Source organism: Chionomys nivalis, chromosome 7 (genome assembly GCF_950005125.1).
Source record: "Chionomys nivalis chromosome 7, mChiNiv1.1, whole genome shotgun sequence".
Taxonomy (NCBI): domain Eukaryota; kingdom Metazoa; phylum Chordata; class Mammalia; order Rodentia; family Cricetidae; genus Chionomys; species Chionomys nivalis.
This window is the reverse complement of record NC_080092.1, coordinates 64,515,041-64,539,999: the sequence shown is the minus strand read 5'-3', so window position 1 is coordinate 64,539,999 and position 24,959 is coordinate 64,515,041. Positions and strand designations below refer to the sequence as shown.

General features: G+C 47.6%; 1 protein-coding gene across 4 annotated transcripts in view; it reads right to left on the bottom strand.

The window, feature by feature from the left end:
* Positions 1-24,703, bottom strand: part of Hnf1b (HNF1 homeobox B) — a 52,415-nt gene extending 27,712 nt beyond the window's left edge. For 2 of the 4 annotated variants that reach the window (XM_057774931.1, XM_057774932.1), the window contains exons 1-4: positions 24,195-24,703; positions 19,448-19,647; positions 12,388-12,652; positions 10,387-10,622 (exon numbers count right to left, since the gene is read on the bottom strand). In XM_057774931.1, coding sequence (XP_057630914.1) covers positions 10,387-10,622; positions 12,388-12,652; positions 19,448-19,647; positions 24,195-24,538 — 1,045 coding nt within the window. In that variant the 5' untranslated portion in view covers positions 24,539-24,703. The remainder of the gene's footprint in view (positions 1-10,386; positions 10,623-12,387; positions 12,653-19,447; positions 19,648-24,194) is intronic. The other 2 variants (XM_057774933.1, XM_057774934.1) reach the window with 1 other exon arrangement.
* Between the last annotated feature and the right edge of the window lie 256 nt (positions 24,704-24,959).

Below are 24,959 nucleotides of genomic sequence, written 5' to 3'. Positions count from 1 at the left end.
TGTTAGAGCTGCCTCCTTAGTGGAGGTTTGCCTGGTCAAACCCCAGCCTCTTCATCACTATCACTTGGACAGCTCCATCAGCATCATCACCATCATCATCATCACTATTATCAGCAGCAGCAGCATGGCAGATCGATGCTGATCACCCAGCAAGCACCAGGTATCAGACACTGAGACTTTGGAGGAGGAAGATGACTGGCTTCTAGCCTGCTAGAAGAGGAGCACCAGGTGAGCCCTTGGGGAGCATCATCAGAGAACTGGCAGCTGCTCAGAGCCTGGCAGACTTTCTTCTGTCTCTTGAGGCAGCTCAGATGTACAGAGTCTAGGTCTCAGGCTACCCAGTGGAAACTCAGAAAGACCCAGTCTCACACTTTCCTTGTCCAAGGAATATTGGTTAGTAAAAGATGATTAAAAGGTCTAAGTCAGTAGACCAGGAAACTAACTAGTACAACTAAACTAAGTGAGTGGTCTAAAACAGTAGAAACCAAGCTCGGAGAACGTTAGAGAGAAAGCCAGGCTGTGCTCTTTGAGAAGTTTCTGGGAGCACTGAATGTTGGCACTATTTTGTGAACTGTAAACTTTAGATAAGAGATGGTGCATTAGGACAATTTTTTTTCCTGAAAAGGGAAGAAGCTCACTTTAAATAATATTTACAGTTGCCATAGAAAAATGAATGTTATGGTCAGTTTAACTATAAACTGGACTTAACTAACTTACAATGTGGAACATTTATGCGTTAAGCATTTGTTCAGGAATCTCTGAATAACAGATACATTTATCCCACCATTAAGTAGAGTGGCTACCATGGTGCCAGACCTAGCAGGAGAGACACTGAAGAATCCAACAGGGGCTTAGGGAGGGCTCAGCTCAGGGCTGGCTCTACCCCTCAGGCCTCCCCTCACTATAGGAACAAGGAAAAGCCTTTTGTGTTTTTCTATGACAGGAAGGGATGTTGAGCCATGGAGTAGAATTCTACATAACAAAGAAGATAGGCTGCACAGTTCTGTTTCAATCCATAAAACACCTAGAGCTCAGCAAAACCCACTGTGCAAACTGCAGGGGTTGTTTGGAGAGGTGTCAGGGCATCAGAGTCCAACAGAGGTGGACCAAGAAGAGGCATCCATGGACCAGGTTCCAAGGCACGGGCATACAGTCTGCCACTCAAAGGCCCCGGAAGTGTTAACCTCTGGCAGTTATAGGTGTCCTGTTTATACCCAGTATAAATCTGTTTATTGTGACTGGCCCCACCCAATCTGCTGATGTCGTAAAGCCCTAATGGTCCCTAATAAAGGTGGAAGGCTTCTAGCAGCACAGAGTTCCTGACACAGGGATGGAGTGAGGGAGAGGAAAAAAAGAGGGAGGCAGACAGATGATGAAAAGAAAGCTCCACTATGGCAAGCCTCTCTGCACCTCAGACAGCAGAATCCGGGGCCTCAAGGCTGGACGCAGCACACAGTCTCCAAGCAAACACAGGTCAGAATCCTCAATAAGTTTAGTGATTTTTTTTTTCTCAACCTCACTCCTGTTTGTTAGCGCTTCCTAAATCTAAGTAGAGGGCTCCTGACCCAGCTGCCTCTCCTCTTCCAGCTGAGCAAAGAACCACTGTATCATTGCCAATCCTTCAGAAAGCTCCTGTTCTGCCTGGTCAAGTTATGGCCAACCCCTGGCGGTGTATCCAAGTGTCCTGGGACATGTCACAATGCTCTACACCCAAGTACTACTGCACCCAAGCAAATTTGATCCTATAGGGGTGTGGGCAACCTACCGTGTCTACGTTTCGTGAGCTCCCCAGATTACTCTGATGTGCTCTAGGAAGGAGATCTGAGAACCCCAGATTTTGCCAGTGTTTCAGTTTCATGGTTCTGGATGTCTCAAATGATGACCAAAGTTCTTAGAAACTGCAAAGCCACGGCCTTATTAAGAACCCTAGAGACCTAGAGCCCTTCCTTGGTCAGCTGAGGAGCTCTACAAGAGCCCCGATCTTCCCCATCCAGCAGTAAGATGACCTGGAGTATGTGTTATCACTTTGAAGCCTCACGACAGCCCTATGCAGGTATTAGGGTCCCGACTGGGCCAAAGAAGCCCAAGGAACTTCTTTGAAAAGACACTGCCAGGTCATGACAGGACAGCAGGCTGCTCAGTGGCGGCCTCCCTCAGGAAAGCACCATCCTCCCGCTAGTTGGCAGCTTTCACAGTCTAATTACATACTAGTAATGCATACAAGTAGGGTACTCACACCTTCTTTCATTAAAGGAGAAAAATGCCCTACTAGGTACAGGAAACGTGTGGTCATCTGCCGCCCCTGACCTAGTGTGTGGTCCTGAGTCCCATCATCAGTCCATGCTTATCACGATTGCTTCTCACTGGCACTAAATGACACTGAATAGATGTCCCCAAGCAGTCCTAGGGAAGATGAGAAATTGCCCTACATCCACTATGTGACAGGAAGCCAGCCTGAGTCTAGTTTAGACACCAAGATGAGATTCTAGTTGGAAATACTCCAATTCTCTAAAAATCAGGATTGAACAAGACTCCATTAGAGATAGGGAAATAAGGGGACCCCTCCCAAATAGTAACAGCAAACAACCCCTCTTCCAAATAACAAACAACAGAAGTGAGCTTCTGTGGGGAAGAACAACAGCCACCATTTATGAGAGCCTGCCACGTCCGGATGCTTTCCCTATATACACAAGCATTGTACCATTTCCCCCTCCAGCTTCTGTGGGTGGTGTGCCTACTGTACACTGAGAAGCTGAGGCTCAGATTCCAGGAGCCTGCCCAGGGTCACACAGAAATCAATGACTACAACAAGGTTGGAGTTTAGCTCTCTTCCACGACCCATGGCTCTGTTGTCATGCCCACTGAATTTAGAAGAACGGGTAAAGCCTTATTAAACAGGATTGGCAGTGGTCAGTCAAAGGAAGGCTGGGGGACAGAGGGACATCAGCTGCTATAGGAGCTGCTCCAAGATGTTCACTGCTGACAGTGAGCTCCCTGAGCCATCCCCTTTGCCAGCACCAAAATACAGAAACACAGGTTCCCCCCTTCTATCCCCGACCCCTAATCAAAATATGCATTTGACACGTCCCAGGTAATGGACATGCTCTTTAATACAGAGACGCTTTAGAGTCGGGTCTCAACTCTTGGTGGCACATTGGGCTCACCTGGAAAGTTTTAGTAACTACTGAAGCCTGGCTAGTTCCCTAGAGAATCTAACACAACAGGGCTGGGAGGTGTTGGAGAGTTTTGCCGACCCAAGCAGCCTGCTTTCATATGATGTGTGAACCAAGAATGATATGCATGTGTGTGTACACACATATGTGTATGTATGTATATATGCATATATGTATGTATATGTATGTGTATACATATATTTTTTAAAATTATGTGTGTGAGTTTGTGAACCTGCCCACAGAGGCCAGAACTGTTGGATGCCCCTGGATCTGGGACTACAAGTGGCCACGAGCTGCCTGACATGAGTACTGGGAACTTAACTGAGGTCCTCACTCTTAACCACTGAGCCAACTCCCCGGCCCTGGTTTTTATATTTTTAAAAAGTTGGAAAAAATCCAAAGGAGAATATGCCATGATATGTAAAAATAACATTAATCCAAACTTCAGGTCCCATAAGGCTGTGTTGGAGGGACAACCACACACTTACACACAGCCTATGGCTGCTTTTGTGCTCCACAGGTAGGGTTCAATGGCTGTGACTATGACCATATAGCTTGAGAAGCCAAAACTATTTACTTTGGATCTTTACTGAAAAAGTTGCCTGACTGTGTTCTAGAGGACCTATAACAGTCCAGGGTAATTAAGAATGAATGCTTCATTTGACTTTATTTTAAAGATAGATTATATTATACTAATAAATGACATAAATATTATATGTAAAATAAACACATATATGTTCACATGTATGTATGCATATTATGGGTGTGGATTAGTGTGCATGCACACGCGCACACACACACATGCTTCCCCCTGGCTTCCGCATTTGTGTTTTCACTTCCTGTTGAAAAGTGGGTAGAGGCATCAGGCCAGCTCTTGCGCCTTCTATTAAGTGGGTGGCTTCAAAGGCCCTTGCCCAGATCTCTGCCTTTCACTGTGCCTCTAATACTTCACCCTCTCCAAGTTTCTGCTACTTCCCATCAAACATTTTACAAACAGATTCCAAGAGCACTTCTCCCATAAGCGGCAGGCTGGACTCCATGCTTCCTGGCAGCTTCCTTCCTCTTTAGAAGGGATGGGGTGGAAGGGGGGAGGGGAGGGTGGTAGCAAGGAGTCCTCGAATCCTCTAAAGATCCTTCAGAGGGATTAGACATAGCCAATGGGCTGCCTCAGGTGATAGTTCATTGTCAGCTGTGGGTCTCTTTGTACTGAGGCCAGAGCCCACCAGGGCCCTGCCCTGTGTCTTTGTATGCAGACCAGAACTGGCCCCCTAAGGTGCTGACAGCAGAAGGCCTTTAAGACTAGGCCTCTTAATCTCATTAATATCCTAATTGTCTTCCCCAATCTAGTGGGAGTTGATAGGGTGTTACCCACAAGATAAAACGACCTTTAAATTCAGGAGATAAAATGACCTTCAAATTCAGGAGATCAAATGACAGTCAGATTAAGTCTCCAAGTAGTAGAACTTTAGAGCCCTGTACACCTCAGAACCGCTAGAGCAAGCCAGGATTCCAGGCGATTCTGTCTCTCCCACTAAGGGACAATAGGGCTGGCTCATTCACTCTGGGAACCTTTGCTGCTGAGATGAATAGTTTTTACAGCTGCTCTCATAAACCCCCTCCTCTTGTCTGCTGCCCAGGGAGGGGGGTGGAATTCCCAGAGGTGAGCTGAGGTGCCTACCCTGTCTCACAGGCCCCCATTAAGTTGTTAAAGTTTTTAGTGCCCCAGACAGGGCCGAATGCAAGGGCAGTTCAAATCCCCATACAGAGAGGGATGGGCTTGAGAAAGAGAGGTCTTTGTTTCTTTCCACAGAATTCACCTTGTTCAGGGGCAGCAGCTGGGGGAGAAACAGTGAACTAGCGAGGCTCTGAGTCTTCTTACCTCACCTCAGTCATTCAGACGGGAACCACAGAAGTATAGAAGAGGCTCTCCCTTTCTCTCTGTTTCTGTTTCTCTCTGCATGTGCACATACATGCACACATACGTGTGTGTTTGTGTTGGTGTGTGTGCGCGTGCACAGAAGTATAGAAGAGGCTCTCCCTTTCTCTCTGTTTCTCTCTGCATGTGCACATACATGCACACATACATGTGTGTTGGTGTGTGTGTGCACGCGCACAGAAGTATAGAAGAGGCTCTCCCTTTCTCTCTGCACGTGCACATACATGCACACACACGTGTGTGTGTTTGTGTGTGTGTGTGTGTGCAGAAGTATAGAAGAAGGGACTCTCTCTCCTCTGTGTGTGTGTTATCTTTCATGTTTAAAGGATTTTAGTGTGTGCATAGAACAAATAAAGACAGATGGACAGGGTATTACAGGTCGAAACCTGTTCCTGTCCCACTGCTGACTAACTCTATGAACTTGGGCAAATTGCATTCTAAACATTTTACCTTTGCTTAGTTGACAATGTGGATATCAATAGACAGCACAAATCTTCCTAGGTTTGGAGGAAGGTTAAATGACATGAAGCACACAGGTGCCAGTCCAGGGCTTGGTACCAAACAAGTGCTGAACCAGCACAGAATGTTCATCATTTCTCATCTTCAGTCTGTCTTGTTCCTGGGTATGTCTGCAGTCTCCCTGGGTACAGTATAGTTTTGTGCCATGGAAAAGTGTAGCTATCCCTGGATAGCTTGACCAGGAATGGATCTGCTTTGTTCAAGCTTGGGGTTGGATTCCAGGAGCCACTGAGGAAGTTGCCATGGGAAGCTAAGTGGGGAGCAAGGGGCAGGACTCTGTGTTTTCAAGTTCTGACACCTGCCAGGGAAGTCTGGTCTGCTGGGCTGGGGAAGAACTGGGTAGAGGTCAAAGACAAGAGAAGACAGCAGCCATGGAAACAATATGTCCTTTTAGGCTGTGGCCCAGAGGCCCAACACTTATCCTAGGGAGGCGTCTTCTCCCTTCTCTGACTCACTGACTTTGCTGAAGAACAAGCACTCATTTCCTCCTGAAAAGATCATTTAAGAGAGAGGACGTGTGTGGGAGAGCCAAGGCTGACGGGGACTGTGTGTCCCTCCCTTGCCTCCTTGGGGGAGGCAGCCAGGGGACTTAGACTAGAGCAAGGTGTCCAATGAACAGAACCACCCAGATCAGGCTACCGATACCAGTCCTGGGCCAAGGCTAGCCCAGCTCCTATCCCACAACTTCCTCCTCTGAGCCAATCAATACAAGCACCAGTCTCCAACCAGTTCCTTTCTCTTGCCACAGCCCTGCCCTCTGACCTTTTGGGGGCCTTTTCCTTGATTCAGCTCCAGAATGGAGGTAGAGGCCATCACTCCGGCTCCGCTCAATGGCCCCAGAATAGGTTGTCACGGGGCCCTATAACCAGGGACAGCTCCTGCTGGCCAGAGCTGGAATGGGGAGGGTGACAGATAAAGGCCTTCCAGTCTGAAGATAAATAGCTGCCTGCAGCCTGCTACAGTAACTTTAGGCCCCCAAGAAGAAGAGACAAAGGTTGCCCCTGTGACACCCACTGGAAAGATGAAGGCCCGGCAGCAGCAGCCAGGCTGGTTCAAAGCCCCAGCTTAATTGTCGATTAAGCATGCATAAGGGAGACAAAGCCATGACAACCCCTGGCTGCATGCTGGTGTGTGATTGTAAAGGCAGAGAGGGGCAAGGCTGAAAACAGCTGATTCTGCTGACTGTGTTTGTAGGGTACCTTGTAACCAACCGGCCGCTGACAGAGGCAAAGTGCTCCTCCTGTCGTCCCTATTGTGTGGGACATTCCAGGACCAGGGTCACATTGTGGTCATCGTGGGCAAGTGGGGCTCGTGTTATATATATAAGCATTACTGGGAGGGAAGGGGCTTGCATAGGAAAAGGAGCCTCAACTCTCCAAGAAGAGGATTCTGGGAAGTTCCTCTCGTTGGTGCTGTCAGACCTCCTGGCTCAGGTGCTGGGGTTCAGAGAAGACACCGTGCAGAACAGGGGGCTTAGATGTTGATGTCTTATCCCTCCCCAGCTCAGCCTCGGAGACTCCCAGTGTTAGGAGCTGGGGAGATGGCTCAGTGGGTAAAAGTGCTTGCTAAGCAAGCAAAAGGACCAGAGTTCAGAGCTCTAGCACCCATGGAAATGCTGGGCGGGCACAGGCTTTGTCTACCATTTTGCATATTGGGAGATGAATATAGGGGTTCCTCAGAGGAAGAAGGCTGCCTAGAGTAAATCTAGCATAATCCCACAAGTAAATCTAGTGAGCTCTGTGTTCAAATAAGAGACCCTGCCTTAATGCATAAGGTAGAGAGCCATCAAGACAGACACTGGGCAGCAACCTCCTACTTCTCTCTTAGCCTCCTTTGCACTGCATCTCCAGTGGCTTAGAGATTCCTAACCCCATGGCTTAGAGCACACACACACACACACACACACACACACACACACACACACAGTGTGTGCTCATACATGAGTGTGCATACACACATGGATGCACACACCATAAACATACATGCCCATGGAGAGCAAGAGTAAGTGAACAATATAGAGATAGATAGATAGATAGATAGATAGATAGATAGATAGATAGATAGATAGATAGATAGATGGTAGACAGATAGACAGATGATATATGAATGATGAATGGGTAGATAGATAGATAGATAGATAGATAGATAGATAGATAGATAGATGACTGATGATAAATAGACAGATAGATAACCAGTGCTGATACCGGGTGTTGGCTCCAAGTTTTAGGTTCCAGTCAGCTATGTTTACTATGGAAAGGGTACAGCAAGGCTCCACAGTACAAATTTGAGCACTCCTTTCTCACCAGCCCTGGGGGAAGTCCTAAGAGCCATCTTGACAGCCTCAGAAGGGCATCCAGGGTTCTAATTCCAGTGTTGCAGAGCGCAGTGGTCACTTCTCTGCCAGTCGGAGAGAACGTGTCTGACTGCTTCTTAGGATTAATGTCCATGTGTGAAATTAAGAAGAAAATAGGCTCCTTTTGCCTGCCCTTATTGCCACTGCCTCGTTTATACCCAGGTGACAGGAGCAATCTCTCTGTGGTTTGCTGGGAAAGGTGGTTATTTACAGGTTCACCCATTTAATCCTCACACACACCCAGCACCCATGTGACACACAGGAAATTCGGAGCTCATGGGAATTCCTCACATGCGTCACCTGCCAACTTAGAACCGTTTTAAAATGACACCCAGAGAGTCCAGTCCCTGGGTGGTCAAGGACCACCCTGATATACCATGAGGTAAAATGAAGGCCTAAACAGCCGCTGAAAATACCCAGTGTCCTGTAAGAACCCAACCCCCATAACAGCTATAGGATCTTTCTCTCCCTACAAAAGCCCATGTTGCCCCCAGAGATAATCTTGAATCCAAGCTGATACTGGAGGCTCCATGTTGGTGAGAGGTCCTCCCTACAGGGTATAAATTCTGAGGCTGCAGGGCCCTGTGTCCCGGCTTCTTCCTTTTCCTCCCTATTTAAACATACTGGCTAGTCACAAACTCCACCACCGAACTATGGCCCCAGTTACACTGTCAGGACCCGGTTAGCACTTAATGCATATTTATGTTGCAAGAATCAGCAGATTCAACGTCTAATCACCATCATATGAGTTTAGACAAATTATCTCTTTCTGGGCCTCTGTTTCTTTCTTTGAAGTCCTTCTGGGTTCTATGCTTCTCATAATATTCATTAAGGTCTGGAATTTGGGGCAACCCAAGAGACTCCATTTTCAGTGGCCCATACCCTTCTCAGATGCCCATTTGAGGCTGTCTCCCTGCCTTTGTCCCCACCTCTGCACTGCTTCTAATACCTGGCCCAGCTGCCCTAGCTCTCCAGCCAGCATACAGAGGGAGCCTAAGCTAGCGACCCTGTGGTGACCTCAGCACAACCCCAGCTTGTCAGAAAGCTGCTGAGCCTTTGTTTGGCTTGCCGGCTCCCTGACTTTGGTGTGGAGATCACAGGTCCCAGCACAATGGCCATTGTCTTCTCAACAATGATCCTTGCCCCAACCACGCCCCACACAGCTTCCAGATTTAGCTCCATGGATCACTGCGGTGGGCAAAAGCTCCAGCCCTGCTCAGTAGATACGGCCCTAAGCCATCCACCACCTACCCGCTGAATCTTGCTTTGTATTGATGTAAGGGGGTTAAGTGACTCCATGGTCAGGCCAAAACTTGCTCCTCTCCCTGCCCTTAGCTTTTTTGCCTCTCTTGAATAAGCCAACTTTCTTTTGGGGTACCTGAGCCCTTCCTGGTGCTCAGAGCAGGGCCTAGAGAAACTCCAGCTAGTCTTATGCTGGTCAATTTCAGGTCTCAGGCTGTATCTCCTGTAAGTGGTAGGCTTGGAACAAGTGTCTGAATATCACCCAGCTGTTAACTCAGACCTTGTCCTGTTGATTTGGATTACCCAATATATAGGTCAGCTCCCAGCTCTTGAGCAGGTGCAGGGAGGAAGGGACTTCAGAGGACAGTAGATTGGGACAAGGGCTGGCTTTCCTTTCTCAAGCCTTTCCTCAGATCAGGAAGCAGTGCTGTTGGGTATATATGGGTACCAAACAACCATCTATAAGCACCTCCTCATTTCTGGTTAACTTTCTTAAGAGAAATAAAGCACAGAAGAAGAAGACACGGCTGGCATAGTGCTTGGCATATAGGGGTCTCTTTCCACATGAGGATATAGGTTTGTGTTTTGACACATTCGAACCCCATGGCAGAGACATTCTGATCCGGGCCAACATGGTACAAACTCTTTAGCCAGCTCATCACTGAAATTCTCAAGGGATGGACCCCATCTTAATCCTGGCTCAGCACAGCAGAGACTGCCACCCGAGTGACCTTTCCCTAAGCCACTTGACTTCTCCTGTTGAAACCAGAGAATGCCAGATAGGATATAGCCCAGCATGGCAGAGGGTGGCCAGAATGCCATTCTCCATCATACTGACCAGTGATACAACACTATCATCCCCCTGCCTGCAGCTCGGACCTGGCACCCCAAAAGGCAGGCTTCTCCCGGGACAATCTGTGTGGCTGAGTCAGCAGCCACCCAGGGGGAATGAAGACAGAGAAGAAAAGGGCAAAGGGCTCCTTGAGGGCCAAGTGGCTGAGCAAGAAGTGGGAGGAAACCTGACCAAAGGCACGTACTCTCTCATGAGAATGTTCTAGCAATGGGAGGAAAGCAGATCTGTGGTCATCTCAGAGTATCTGCCCCTCCAGCGAGGACAGCGACAGTCAGTTCCGAGACAGTGAGAAGCACAGGTCTCTACTCACCTGACAGCTTGTTGGGAGGAGAGGAGCTGGGCTGGTGGTGAGGGGAGCTGTGAGTGAGCAGGGGGTTCAGGTTGTGCGTCTGGTTGGAACTATAGGCGTCCATGGCCAGCTTCTGCCGGAATGCTTCTTCCTTCCGGCGGTTTGCAAACCAGTTGTAGACACGGACCTCTGTGACCAAGTTGGAGCCTAGGCCATGGGCTTTGGACGGGGAGACCCCTCGTTGCAAACATTCTGCCCTGCAAAGAACGGGGCCGGGGGATGGTGAGTGAGGGTGGCTGGAATAATTGCATGTGCTGGGTGGGCCCCAAATACACAGTCACAGTAGAGGCTGAAGGTCAGTGGGGGCTAGTGGTCTGTCCTGAGAAAGGCCATCCTCACAGTATCTAAGAGGGCTGGAGGGAAGCTTTAGAGCAGGTCTTGAGTAAGCTATGCTACCTAGAAGGCCAAGCATAGGACCCTATGTGGTTCCAATTACGTGAGGGCAAGCCAAAGATCAGCAATTTCAACAGATGGCCTGGTGATCAGCCTCCTGACACCTCCCTTACTGCCTCAGTAAGGCTGACTCTGAGTCTCTTCCAGGCACTGTAAGAGGCATCTGGGCTCTGGGGATTTGGATACTCCCCCAAAGGGTGCAGGGAATCCGGATTCCACATCCATACTCTGGGGCAAAGAGAAGCGGAGAGGGGCAGGGTCATTAAGGAGGTAACCAGAGAGGGCAGGTCTCTGCTTGTGAGCACCAACGAAACCCCCAGCCCACTGTGGGCTTTGCTCTTGGACACCACTCAGTGGAAGACCTTATGTCAAACCCAGGCTGCTTCCCCATTCGGCTTCCCTGGCTCTGTGTTTTTACTGCCAAGGCTGCTCGGCTAAGAGGCATAGCCAAAGCTCCCCAGGCCTCTGCCAGAGCAGGGAGCAAATGTTCTAGAGAGTCAAAATGGGAATGAAAGAGAACAGAGAAAGGAGGAAGCCAAAAGTGTTCTCCGAGGATTTCTAGTGTTTGCTTTAAAAAAAAAAATGATACACAGTTAAGACACAGAAAGGAGTCTGTCCAGTCAGTGTAGACAGAACCAACCAAAGAGATCCAACCAATTCTTTCTCTCCCGCTAAATTTCCTTAACTGGTTGCTTGAGACAGGGTCTCACTTGAAGTTCAGAGGGGCCTCAGACTCTCCAACCTCCTCCCTTAGCCTCCTGAGTGCTGGGATTCCAGGGGTGGGCCATTTTTTTGCCAATCATTTTCGTAAAAACTGTGCCAGGCCCCGGGTTTTTTTCCAGTCATATGGGGCTATAGTTAGTGGAGGCCAGAGCTAAGGGACAGTTTGGTGTTGCCTGTATGGAGTGGAAACTCATCTCTCCAGCAGAAATTTTAGAATATCTGCCCTAAAATAATCACTTGTGGGAATAATAATTTAGTATTTCACAGAAGTGAGACTTCATGATTGACAAGCAACAATGCTGTGCAGGCTCCGTAAATGCAGGGCATCTTGGATCTTTCTTTCTTTTTTAAATATTCATTTGTGTGTGTGTGTGTGCACATGCGTGTGCAGGGTGGGGGTTTAGGGACAATTTGCAAGATTTGGTTCTCTCTCCACCATGTGGATTCATTAAACTCAGGCAGTCAGGTTTGGCAGCAAATGCCTTAACCCTCTGAGCCATCTTGCCAATCCTCCTCAGAGATTTTTGGGGGGAGGGGCGTTCGAGACAGGGTTTCTCTGTAGCTTTGGAGTCTGTCCTGGAACTAACTCTTGTAGACCAGGCCTGCCTCTGCCTCCCGAGTGCTGGGCTCCTCAGAGCTAGTAATATAGTAAAATAAGCCGTGGCTCCTGAAGAAATACTCCTGTGATGTGTCTCAAACCTACTTACTGAATTTGGGATTCTGTAGAACACACTTGGGGAGACCCTGATTTAGCCACACTTAGCTGGATAACCAGTGTCTCAACGGTTGTCACAGGACCAAGGGAGATGAACCTTCCCAATTGCTCAAGAGGGAGCCTAATATTACCTGTTACATTCCTCCACTAAGGCCTCCCTCTCCTCCTTGCTGGGATTCTTTTGCCGGTCGTAGGCCTGGTACAAAATTTGCTGGGATGCGGGCCCCCATTTGAACCGGTTACGGCGCATCTTCTTGTTGGCGGGCTCAGAGCAGGCGTCCTCGGACTGCCCAGGCCCCTGGTTCTGTTGACTGAACTCTGGAAAGAGAAACAGCAGCTGATCCTGACTGCTTTTGTCTGTCATATTTCCAGAGCTCTGGACTGTCTGGTTGAACTCTGAAAAGAGAAAGGAGTAGATTTGATAGAGCCTGTAGCCTTCACTCCACAGACAGGTAGACAGACAGACACAGACACGGATGAACCAATGGACCCTTGATTCCTCTCCCTTAAGCTTCACGATCTGCTCTAATTTCATGTGGGGATAGAAAGGGGACGCCTTGTGGCAGGCTCCTCTGGGCACATCCTGTGTCCCCAGCAAAGTCACCCTTTCCTTTCTTGGACAGAGCTTAGATACCACCAAGTCAGTATTTTGAGAAAATTAATTATTTTCCTTTGACTCATTGACCTTCTGACATTAAGATACTCTGAGTCCTGAATGCTTGTATTTTTATTGGTTGATTGATTGATCAATTGATTCTTTTTTTTTTTTTTTTTGAGAGAGAGACTTTCTCTGTGTATCCCTGGCTGTCCTGGTACTTACTCTGTAGATTTGGCTAACCTCGAATTCAGAGATCTGCCTGCCTCTGCTTCCCAAGTGCTGGGATTGAAAATGTGTATAATAACCATTGCCTGGTTCTGAATGCTTGTGTTTTGATGTCAAGGGGATAAGCCCAATCAAGTCTCAGCCCAGAGGAAATTGTTCAAAGGTGTAATTTACACTTATCTACCATGTTTAGAGGCAATGTGTAGCCCTCCTGCCCTTTACCCTTCCTCTCTCCTGGGCACCTGAATTCTAACGTTAGGCTCCTCTTTCCTGGGCACCTGCATTCCAATGTTAGGTTCTTTGAAAATCATGCTTTGAAATAAAAATGGAGCTTTGTATTTGCAAGAGAATATGTTTCTTAGACTTCTAGTATGGTTGCAAAGGCAATAGTGTGTGCATATGTGTTTTATGAGGTATATATTCTATATGTGTGCGTGTGTGTATGTATGTGGTATGCATGTGATATGTGTGTCATGTATGTGTGTGTCCCAGGAAACCTTTAATGAGGGAGATGGCTTGAGATCAGCCCACATAATTTGAAAGATGAAAGTGCAGAGTCCGGAACAGAGGAGCTTTGTACGGGTGATGCTGACGGGGCTGGAGAAGGGTGAAGGAAATACCTAGCTGCTACTTTCCAGGCCCCGGCAGAGCAACCTTCAATCCGTCTTCACAGAATGAATGAGCAGTGGAGGAGAGCCTGGCCTATAGGTTTGATATCCACTTTATTAAGAAGGGAACTATGTTGTCTTCTACCTCCTATTTGCATGAAGCAGGGTTCGCAGAAGCACTGGATATATAACAAAATCATTTCCCAGTCCCTGCATGCTGTTTACATTTGGAGGTCATTGTCCTCATTTACTGCACAGTTGTTTATTATCTTAGTCTTTAAGTTATATAAATATTAAGAATTACAGATCAATAGTCATCTATGTTTGTCATACTTATAGTTAGACTAATCAGGTTCTTTAGATACATAGAGATTATATTCTGCATAGATAATCTTCAACCACTTCAAAGAGCTGTACAAAATGGCATTTAAATAACTTAGAGTTCTGTTGAAGTGAGACACAATTGCTCCTGGCAGCACTGATCTATTCCAGAGAGAATGTTGAACACTGAAGACACTCGGAGCTTGTTTTCCTCTTGGAAAAAACTTGCCTTTGGGCAAAGAAATAATCATGCCTCAACCACTGACAAGATATATAGTATCCGGAAATGGATAAGCAAGACTGTCAAATCTTGCCAACACAGGTAAGATGATTTTGAAAGATTTCTTGCCTTTGAAAATGGTCCGTCAGTTATTCTAGGCCTTAGCCAAAGTTGGTTGCTTCAACATTGCAAATGAGACTTTGGGTGATTGCCCAGGTAGCCAGTTGTCTCTGTCAATTGTTGCACATTTTGGAAGTTGCTTGATTACACTTCCTGCTTACTCAAGTAATATTGTTTCCCTTCTTGGATCTTCAATGAGGTTGAAGACTAGATAATTGTAGTTACTTTCCTTTCATGGCTTGGCCAAGTTATTTATTATACAAGAATTAAGTTAGTTAGAATAGGATATCTATTTTTATTGTATATAATTTTGTATTAGGCATAGTACTCTCTTATTTAAACAAAAGGGGGAGATGCTGTAGGAAGACCTGAAGCTTGTAATTACCTGCCTACTGGGGCGTGGCCTCTTATACTATACAGCAGACGCAGAACCTGTGTCCCTCCCTTTTTCTCCTTCCCCTTGCTCCTTTTCGCCCATTGCTTGTTCAGATTGTTTGGATTCGATCTCCATCCACCGTTCAAGCAGAGAATCCTGATTTGTGAGTTTACCCCTAAATAAATAACTATCTCTCAGTTCTGAGCTAGTGTGGGATTTCTTTTAAGCATCCATTCACTGCTTCACCTGGCCGGTTCACCGCGACACTTGTACCCCATGCTCTGGACCTGGGTGTTTCCTTTCTCAGTTCCCAGAGTCACTCATAATTCCGAGCGTCCAGCCACAACCTCCAGAGCTTCTGGGTGTGCCATAATCTCAGAAAACGGGCTCACAGATCTGTGCTACTTGCTATGCTGCTCGAGCCTCCACGAGCCTCACTAGTGTCCTCAGTCTGCTACCTGCGGTTTCATGACCTGTCGTGGGCTATCCTCCTATTTTGGCCCTTTTCAAGGAAGTGATGGGCTTCTTCCCAGCCTGAACTTAGGATCCCTGCTGCAGGTGGGGATGCGTTTATTTAGCCAGTGGCCAATTCAAAAGCAGCCTCCTAGGTGAATGGATGGCCTTTGTCACTCACTGGAGACTTTGATTTGAGATGGTCCTTGAGTCACCTTAGGGCTCTGTTTGCACTGATGCCCACTGTGTTTTTTTTTTTTTCTTTTTTTCTTTTTCTTTTTGGTTTTTCTTTTTCTTTTTTTTTTTAAACCATGTCCATCTGGGCAGATTTTTTTTTTACATTTATTTATTTATTATGTATACAATATTCTGTCTGTGTGTATGCCTGCAGGCCAGAAGAGGGCACCAGACCTCATTACAGATGGTTGTGAGCCACCATGTGGTTGCTGGGAATTGAACTCAGAACCTTTGGAAGAGCAGGCAACGCTCTTAACCTCTGAGCCATCTCTCCAGCCCCCTCTTTTTGGTTTTTCAAGACAGGGTTTCTCTGTAGTTTTGGAGCCTGTCCTGGAACTAGTTCTTGTAGACCAGGTTGGCCTCGAACTCACAGAGATCCGCCTGCCTCTGCCTCCTGAGTGCTGCGGTTAAAGGCATGCGCCACCACCACCTGGCACCCACTGTGTTTTTAGAAACCAGAAGCAGCCTCTGCTAAATGTAAAAGTAGAATGTTATCAGCTTCCCTGGGATGATGTGGGAGAATGGTAACTCCTCCCACAGCCAGTTTACAGGTGTTTTCGTCACTTTGTCTTCACAGCAGCTCTCTCTGTGCTGTCACTTGAGAGTGAAGGTGGACACAGAAGTCCCCTGTGAAGCCGGGGAGGGGACCAGTTAATGTCTCCCCTGCTCCCCATGGCCCCACACCACATCTGTAGAGTCCCCTGTGAGGAATGGCCAAGGCCAGTGAGGAAACCCCAAGTGTCTGGGAATCACTTGAGATTTCTTTCATCTGAAATGAACAGATGTCACTACAGTTCACAGGAAGTGGGCTGTCTCTGCGGTTCAACACCCTGTACGTATAACCCTTCACCTAATTCTCGTAGCCTTGCTATGGGGGAAGTGTCATTATTTCCAACAGCAGATAAAAAAAACTCAAGTTCAGAGTGGTTAAGTCACACGAGCCTAGGGTGCTCTCCTGTTCCTAGCTACTAGCTTGTGAATCACCCAAATAGCAATATCCCGAGCTCCCTAAATCTCACTTAGGCGGAGGAGGCTTTTGTTGCACACAGCCTGCAGTATGAGGCTGCTCTTTTGGGAGACAGCAGCTTACACAGGGTCTGAACCCAGAACATCTGTGAGCCAGTCAGGGCCTCCAGGCCTCAGGGACCTGGCCGCACTCAGTGTTTGAAGAGCTAGACCCTCACAGGCACCTCCAGCTACCATCAATGCCTCTCTGCTTCATTTCAAATGAAATGGAATAGAAAACGTTTGATGCCCATTAAAACGACACTGGAACGGTTGCTCTGGCAGACTCATCCTAGACTGGGGAGCTAGTCCAGAAAGTTCTCCACGTATAGAGAAAGCCCGTGAACGACACCGTCTATTAGTCTGGCTCTTCATGAAATGTTCATGCATCGTCTTAGTTCCATCTCCTCTTTCTCTTTCCACTCAGTCCATTCATTTGGTCTTTATTTTATTTATCTCTTCAATTTTTGACCCATGCTGGTGTGTCTTTTTATCCTTTAAGACGTGAGACAAATGCTGCCTCCTCCAGTAAGTCCTCTGGGATTTCTCCAGGTGATCTTGCAGTCACTCTGCAGCCCAGCGCATGCCGTTTAAAGAGCACTTGGAGAGAAGCTGCCACTAATTGCTCAAGCTTCTCAACTCCTTCAGGGAAGTATGAGTCCCTGGAGACAAGGACCTGTATACCCTAGAGCCTAGCATAGTGCTCGGGACATGACAAGGTGTGCGTATGATAATTGAGGAATAAGCCCTTAAGTCCTATCTCCTGTAACTTTAAACCCCAAAACAACAATAACACTGAATAAAAATGTCCCTTGCTGGCAGCCATCCTCTTGGTCAGTGTCCTCTTCTTGAGCATCCTGAGACTCTTCCTGGAATTTCCGTCTTGTTAGATGGTTCAGTGTCTTCTATGTCAACCTGTCTATCCTGGGGGAGATTAGTGAATACCATCCTGACTGCTAAACCAGTACCAGGGCTGTGTGGCCTTTGGCGACCATGGCTCCTGAAAACGGGGCCATGCAGGAACTGAAGAGCTGCTTCATGTCAGGAGGTCAATTCCTTAAATAACACCCATACAGAGAGGGGTCAACCTGCACTTTAAAGGACTGGGTCCTCTGTGCAGCAGGCAGCTTCACAGCCACCTCTACTCTGTCCATACAACGTTAACCTCAGTCGGAGAGGAGACAAGTGCCCCAAACCTTTCCTCCCACCGATGGCCCTTCTGCCCACAGATACTAGCACAATAAACACAGACATGATCATTTTGGAGCAGTTTCTAGGAAAAAAAACAAAACAAAAACAAATCCAAGAGCAATTTGAAAAGCAACTGTGCAGCAACAGGGGAAAAAATTCTTACCCAGAAAATGATGGTGAGGAACATGTTGGCAAAGACACAGAGGCTCATAGCCTGGGGGGGAGGGGGCGGGGCATAGCCCAGGGAGGGTGGGGGGAGAGTGAGATGGGGATGGCAGTGGTGGTGGTTGGGCAGTGATAGGGAAAGAATGAGTTGCTGGGTGGCACTGGCAGCTGAAACTCTTCTATAGAATGGACTGGCTTCTAAGCATACAATGTACTGCTGTCAAGGAAGGCACCAGGTCTCATTACAGATGGTTGTGAGCCACCATGTGGTTGCTGGGAATTGAACTCGGGACTTCTGGAAGAGCAGCCAGCGCTCTTACCCTCTGAGCCATCTCTCAAGCCCCCTGGACTGGCTTCTAATAATTCAAGTAGAATGGCTATATATGATCTCCCCAAATAAAAAATAGCTCAAGGTTTAAACTCCCTCAACTGAAAGACCCAAGATTCTCAGCATTCTTAGGTAGAAGGGCTTTGGGATAGAAAGGGAATTTTGGGTTAGTAACTGAAATAAATATGGCATAGTAGTGTACGCCTTTGATCCCAGCACTCGGGAGCAAAGGCAGGTGGATTTCTGAGTTCAAGGCCAGCCTAATCTACAGAGTAAGTTCCAGGACAGCCAGGGCTACACAGAAAAACCCTGCTTAAAAACACAAAAACAAACAAACAAACAAAAACCTAAAACAAAATGCCAAGCAAAAACAAAACCCCTGAAGTGATGAGAATTGGATCAGCAAACCACCATGAGCCACTCTGCACCAGATAATCTCTATAAACATTATTATTGGGGTAACTGATGATATCTGAACAAAATCTGAGTTTTAGGGGGTAGTAGCATTTCAGAGATAATCTGGAAAATTTGGTAGTTGCATGGAGTGTAAGTGGGATAACCTGTTGGTACAACACACAAAATATAGTGTGGGTGTGGATTATGTGGGCAATTTGCTACAAAATGAGAATCGCTTTTTTATTTTTCTTTAATAATTTCTTCCCAACTAAAAATATTTAATTAAAATTAACTATGTAAAAAAAAAAAAAAAACCCTGGTGGGTCAGAATTTCAAGTGCAGACACGTAAACTGTGTTCTGCTTCACACAGAAAGGCTGTCTTCACCAGATGGAGTCCCTCACAGCTGAGCCCAAATTCCAATCTTGGTAAAAGTGGGTACGTACTTTAGATTGTTTCTGGACTTAGCGCTCCACTTCCGCCACCCCACCCCCACTTCCTAGGATCAGGATCAGGTTCTGATTATCTATACAAATCTTTAGTTGTTTATCCTTTTTCCAGAGGGGAGGAAAACAATAGTAATGGTGATCAATATTGTTGACCACTATGTAATGTCTTCTTTGGTAACTCAGACCAGTGGTCATATGCCAACCAGAGACAAAGAAATGGATGCTGGAAAGAACTAAAAACATTCAGGGTCCACTGCCTACACTTAAGGGATTTTCAGTGCAATGAGCTGTGTAGCAAGGGGCTGTGTGGGAAAGAAACGATGCAAGATAACCCACTGTGCAGATGTTACTGTAAGGTCACATCTGCCTTTCAGCTTCTTCTATTTGTCAACTACTTTTAAAGGCCTTCTTGATGGAGGGGAAACTGAGGCAGCCCACGGGGTCAGAGTGAGGACAACAGTCACTGCAGGTTGAGGCAGAGTTAGGTTTAAATCACTTACGTCGAAGGATCTCCCGTTGCTTTCTGACGTACCAGGTGTATAGGGCAGCTCGCTTCTGGGTCTTCATGGGGGTGCCCTTGTTGAGGTGCTGCGAGAGGTGGGATTGGTTCAGGCCTGTGACATCAACCACCTCCCTCTGGGGGATGTTGTGTTGCTGCATGTAGCCCTTGATCATCTTGGCAGCTCTCCAAGGGTCCTCACTAGACAGATACACAGACGATTAGGGTGCTGATGGGAAATGCTCAGGGAAAAATATTCACCTGCTAGGTACAAAACTCATCCTAACATCTCTCTCCACCTGTCCAAACTCCAACCTTGAGAGAGGTGTATGGCTAAAACAAAACAAAACGGGAGAGAAGACATAGCTTTTCCTTCTGAGAGAGGCACAGAAGAAGACTCATCTTGAAGGTCACCCCCACGCCATGACACTCCCCACCCTCCATGCCCTGGAAGAAAAGGCTCTGACTTTATTCTGCTTTCTTTGGCTTTTTCAAGAGACTTAAAAAACAAGAGTCCTACAGGAAAGAAGAGGTGCCTAGGGCCCGAGTTGGCTAAGCTGGTTCTACACGGAGCCAAATCAGTTTTTCAATCCACTACCCCTACTTCAGTCTAAACCTCTCCAGTGCTTTTCCCCCCTCCTTCTCCAAAGGAAACCCATTCTGTCAAAAGAGGGGTGGGCTTGTATGTCCATCTCCTGGGATGCAAAGAGTCTTTTAAAGAGTGACTGGATGTTAAAAAAAATTTTTTTTTGTTTGATGTGTTTAGAAACCTCCCTCAAACCTCAAACTGAGATAAACATTTGTATAGTTGTAATTCCTTTTGTAGTCAAATATTATATTGCTTTTGGAGCTTTTTAAAAAAACATGTTCTCAAAAATAATGACCACGCTCCCTCTGGCTGAAGAATCAGGGCACCTGCAAAGCGGGTAGTTTGTTGCTGTTGTTTTTGTTTTGTTTTGTTGTTTTGTTTTTTTAGTTATCCACAGTCCTGCCTCCCAAATAAATCCTACTAAGGAAGAATAATTTTAGTTTGAGAGTAAGACATTAATGCTCCATTTGCCTGGGTGATTGCACCTCTCTGATATGGAAAGGCCACCAGGGAGGTGACAGTTCTGGGGATTTCAAGTTTGCACTGAGAATGTAGTCAGGCTTCTCATGTCTCATATCCACAGGCACAGTTTGTCATAAACAAGGCCAGGGATGTCTTCTAGGCTTTTTAATTTACAATGTTTCCAACTTCATTGTTCCTTTTTCTGGCTTGTTAGATGGAATACTCAGAACCAGAACTGTCATTTAAAGTAAGAGACTAAGCAAAACAGAGGTTACAGATCGAAAGTATTAAAGGAACAATACAAGCATTTGTATAATTTATTTAATGCAGTTACAAAAACAATCCTGCACTGCTGATATAAATACATATATATGTTAGCTTAATAGGACCTGAAAAAAAAAAGAGAAAATTGGGTTCAAATGAAACAATAAAAGGTGGTATTAAAACTGAGACCAAATTAGGCACCTGTGCTAAAAACAATGATTTTTCAATAGTTCCTGTAAAATCAATTAATTTATTTAATATATTAAAAAATCTCCAGCAACCAAGGGAGATATTTTACAGGCATTTGAATGGTGATATTTTAGCGAGTCTTGACTATTGGATTCGTGACAAGTCAGGCTTTAAAAGAGATGTTTTTGAGAAATGTGAACTTCCATATTAATTATACGTAAGTTAAGAAATTTCTCAAGCATTTATAAAGGCACATAAAGTAAAACAACATAGTGAAGTAACAAGAACGAAAGAAGAGGAAATACGTCCGTTCCAGTGTCATACCTGGAGAATTCACCGCGAGCCAGAGAAAAACACGGCAATCAACATTTTAGACATAACCACGTAAATACCAGCGATCGTCTAAACGCTCGTTGCTGGGGAACATTTCCGAAAATATTTTTAGAGTGGAAAAACATTTCTAACAGGTACGAACAATAGCTTTAAAAATTATAGAAAACAGTATTTGGGTTTAAAAGTTAATAGTGTATCGCTTTAACAGATCATTTGGGCTGTTTTCCTTTGTTTAACCGCATTACCTGTTATTCTGCGCGCCTATGAAACCTAGCGAACGAGTGTTATGTTCTATGTGTGATCGGTTCTTTGAAAAGAGGGGCATTAACTCAACAATGAGACGATTAGGAAAGAAACAAAACAAAACCAACACAAAAACCATTGAGACAAAACCTTCAGGCCCGGAATTAAAAGATTTGAATTGAGGGTAAGATGGCGTAGTTACACCTTTTTTTTTTTTTTTTTTTTTTTTAACCTCTCAGACCCCTTAATGTTTGCCCCGCGTGTTCGCTGAGGGAGAGAGAGCTCTGAAGCTCCAGTAAGAGTTATTGGGAAATACAGTTTCCTCACCGGGATAAACTTGGGTCGCGATTTGAGGTTGGCTTTTTTTGGAGCCAGCGCAGGTGTCAAACGCCAGTCCGCGGTGGCCACACTGTCCTCCCTGCTGGCTCCTTCCTCAACAATGACTTTGCTGTCCCACCCAGAGCAGAGAAGCCCTGGGCCGCAGCTGCACGGGCCAGGAGCCTCGGTTCCAGCTTCCTAGGTGGTGGCGGGTTCTCCTAAGTGCCAGGGACGCACCAGCCTCCGGGCCCGCAGCCCGGGGACCGCAGGACTCTGCAGTTTGTAACCGTCCTCTCTGGCTTAACTCCGAAGGCGTCCAAGCGCACCACCGAGTGACCCTCCTCCCCCCGCACACCTTTCTTTTCTTTCTGACTTACAGGGGAACAAGTAGGATGGGGGTGGGGGTGGGGGCTAGAGAATGCCTGGTACCCTGAAGTCGGCTATGCAGTGACCTGGAAGCCGCTAACAATTTCTTGAAAAATTACTTTAATAAAGTCGGAAGCTCCAGGAGGCCCAGGGGAGGGAAGGCGGCACCAGCTTGTGAAAGGGACAAAAACCTCCCGGTGTGTCCTGGGTCCTCACCCCAGTTAGAGTCTGGGCTCCCCTCTGTCTGCTCCCTACCAGCTTGGGGGAGGGAAGAAGGCCCAGGTCCTAAGACCTCCGACCTGCACGGGCCTTGCGGGTATTGGCTTCCCGGAGTAGCACAGGGACCTGGGGGCGCGCCCCGCGGTGCAGTGCGTGTGCCGTGCCAGCGCCCCGCGAGCACCCCCTCCTGCGTTTTGATTTTCTTCCTTTTCTAAGCCGAGTTTACAACTTCACCAATGAATAACCCGCCTCTCTTTTCAACCTAATCACGGTCTTTGTGTACTTTCTGTTGATGATTTATAGGAATAAATTAATAACACCCCAACTCCACGTGCTGCAGTTTATGTTACATCTCCGCTGTGTCCAGCACAGCGTGGGGACCACAGTACAGAGGCTCACTAGGCCTCTCCTGCTTCCCTAGGTCGGCTCCGAGGCAAACTAGACTGCGGCCCTGGGCCTCCAGGAGGCCAGGAGGAAGGGCCTAGGCCCCAGGGGGGCGGGCGACGGGATGCTGGTTAGGTGAGCCAGGCCCTGGACAACTTCCCTGGCACCCTACCGCCCCAGACGCTCGGGGGTACCCTCTACACCGGATACCATCCAGGCCCCTAAATCCGACCGGAGAGAAATCACCGCCACATGTTTCCCAAGCTTGTGAATTAGAGCAAAAAACATTTTAGGGGATTAAAAAACAAAACAAAACTACAAGTCCTCCAGATTGCCTTGGCTAGAGGGCAAGTGGTCAGGTACCCAAAGCGCAAATTCAAATGCAAGGTCACCACTCCAACCTGCTCTGCGGGAGAGGGAGCCCAGCCGCTAATGGTCGCATTCACTCGGGACTCCCTCTGAAATTTCGAAGCCGAGGGGTTTAAGAGTCAGGGGCCACCACGCGAGGGGCTCCTTTCTGAAGCCAAGTGGCTCCCAAACAACGTGTGGCCTAAGGGAATCACTCGGCTCCTTAGATAATTAGTAACTAGCTGTCAAAGTGTAGGACAGGGCGAGAGGACCGGCAAGTGATCCCAGCCACCGGAGAGACAGCAGCCAGTCCCCGGATCCCCCCCCGCCAGGATAGCCGGGGTGCTATACGTACACACCCACCTTTCTCAGATTGGGACAAGGTTCTCTACAAAGTGGGGCAGGGGTGTCTTAGGACCACGTATCCCACACATTCGCTCTCTTCCTTTCATTATTCGTGGTTTCTTTTGGCCCGCAAGGGTCAATCGTGACCCTACAGCAAACTTTCCCCTTTACAATTCTAAAGCTGCAGCTCGCACTGGCGCTGCAGAAGCAGGGACTCAAAGAACTTGCCTCCGAGGCCTCAGCCGCCAGTGCTGCCAGATCGTCTCTGCAGAGAGCTTTAAGTCTCTGGGAGAAATGTGTGGCTCGAAGTTTTGGAAGTGCGTGGGGGTGCAAGTCTGAGGTCCTAGGAGAATCACAGCTGTCTTTAGTCCTGTGAGGTTTAAGATTCTGCACCTTCGGTTCTCGCACTTGGGTACCACCAACAAGGTGCTTGAGTTCCGGGCGCCCAACTAGGTGGAGGCAGATGAAGCCTCCATCGGATTGCAGGTCAGCCGGTTGAGGAACTAGTTCAATTGTTCTCAGAGAAGCGAAGCACCCCCGGGGGATTTTTTTCCCATGGGAAAGGGGCTTGCGGGAGAACAGTCTGCACCACACGCCTCCGCCTCCAGTGCGGGGCAGGGGACTGACCCCATGGACCCACAGGGTTAGGGGTGGTCCGGGCGTACCCAGCACCTCGCTTGCTGCCTACCTGAGCATCCGGTCCACCTCGGCCCGCTGCTCCGCGGCCTCTTCGGTGTTGAGTGCCTGCAGTTCCTTGAGGATGGGAGGAGTGTCATAGTCGTCCCCGTCCTCCGAGCACTCGTCCCCAGACAAGCGGCCCTTGGCGTGGCCATTGGTGAGAGTATGGAAAACCGGTTTGGTGTCGAGATCCGTCCCGCTCCCGGGGGACAGAGGCAGCGTCTCCAGTTTCACCCCGAAGTTCGGGGACGGCAGTAACTCCTCTAAGGCCTGGACCAGTACTTCCTTGGTGACTCCAGAGCTCAGCAATGCGCTCAAGAGTTCTTGTTGGAGCGACGTGAGCTTGGACACCATTTTCCAAGGACGGAAAAAGAAGGGGGTGAGGGGATGGGTGGGTGTGAGAGAGGAGGGTGGAGGGGAGTTTTACAAGAGAACTCTAAGTCCTGGAACCCCTCCACCCTTTAGCCTCCAGACACCTGTTACTCCCCAGGGTCCCGGAGTCTCCTCCGAGAGGAGTCAGAAAACTTCTAACTTGCCATGATCGCCACCATTAGGCCATATAAGATATGCAAATGAGTGGGAAGGGCTCGGCTTTCGGCAAGATGCAAATGGTGGTGGGGAGGGGGAAAAACCGAGAGAGTGGGAGAGCCTAAGGGACAGTCCAACGGAGCCAGAGACTTGGGCCAGGATCGGGACTTGCCAGGGCCCATTGTACTCATCCTTGGGGGGGCTCCAAATCTTTTCTACCGGTTCTGTTTATCAGCCAAACTTTAGC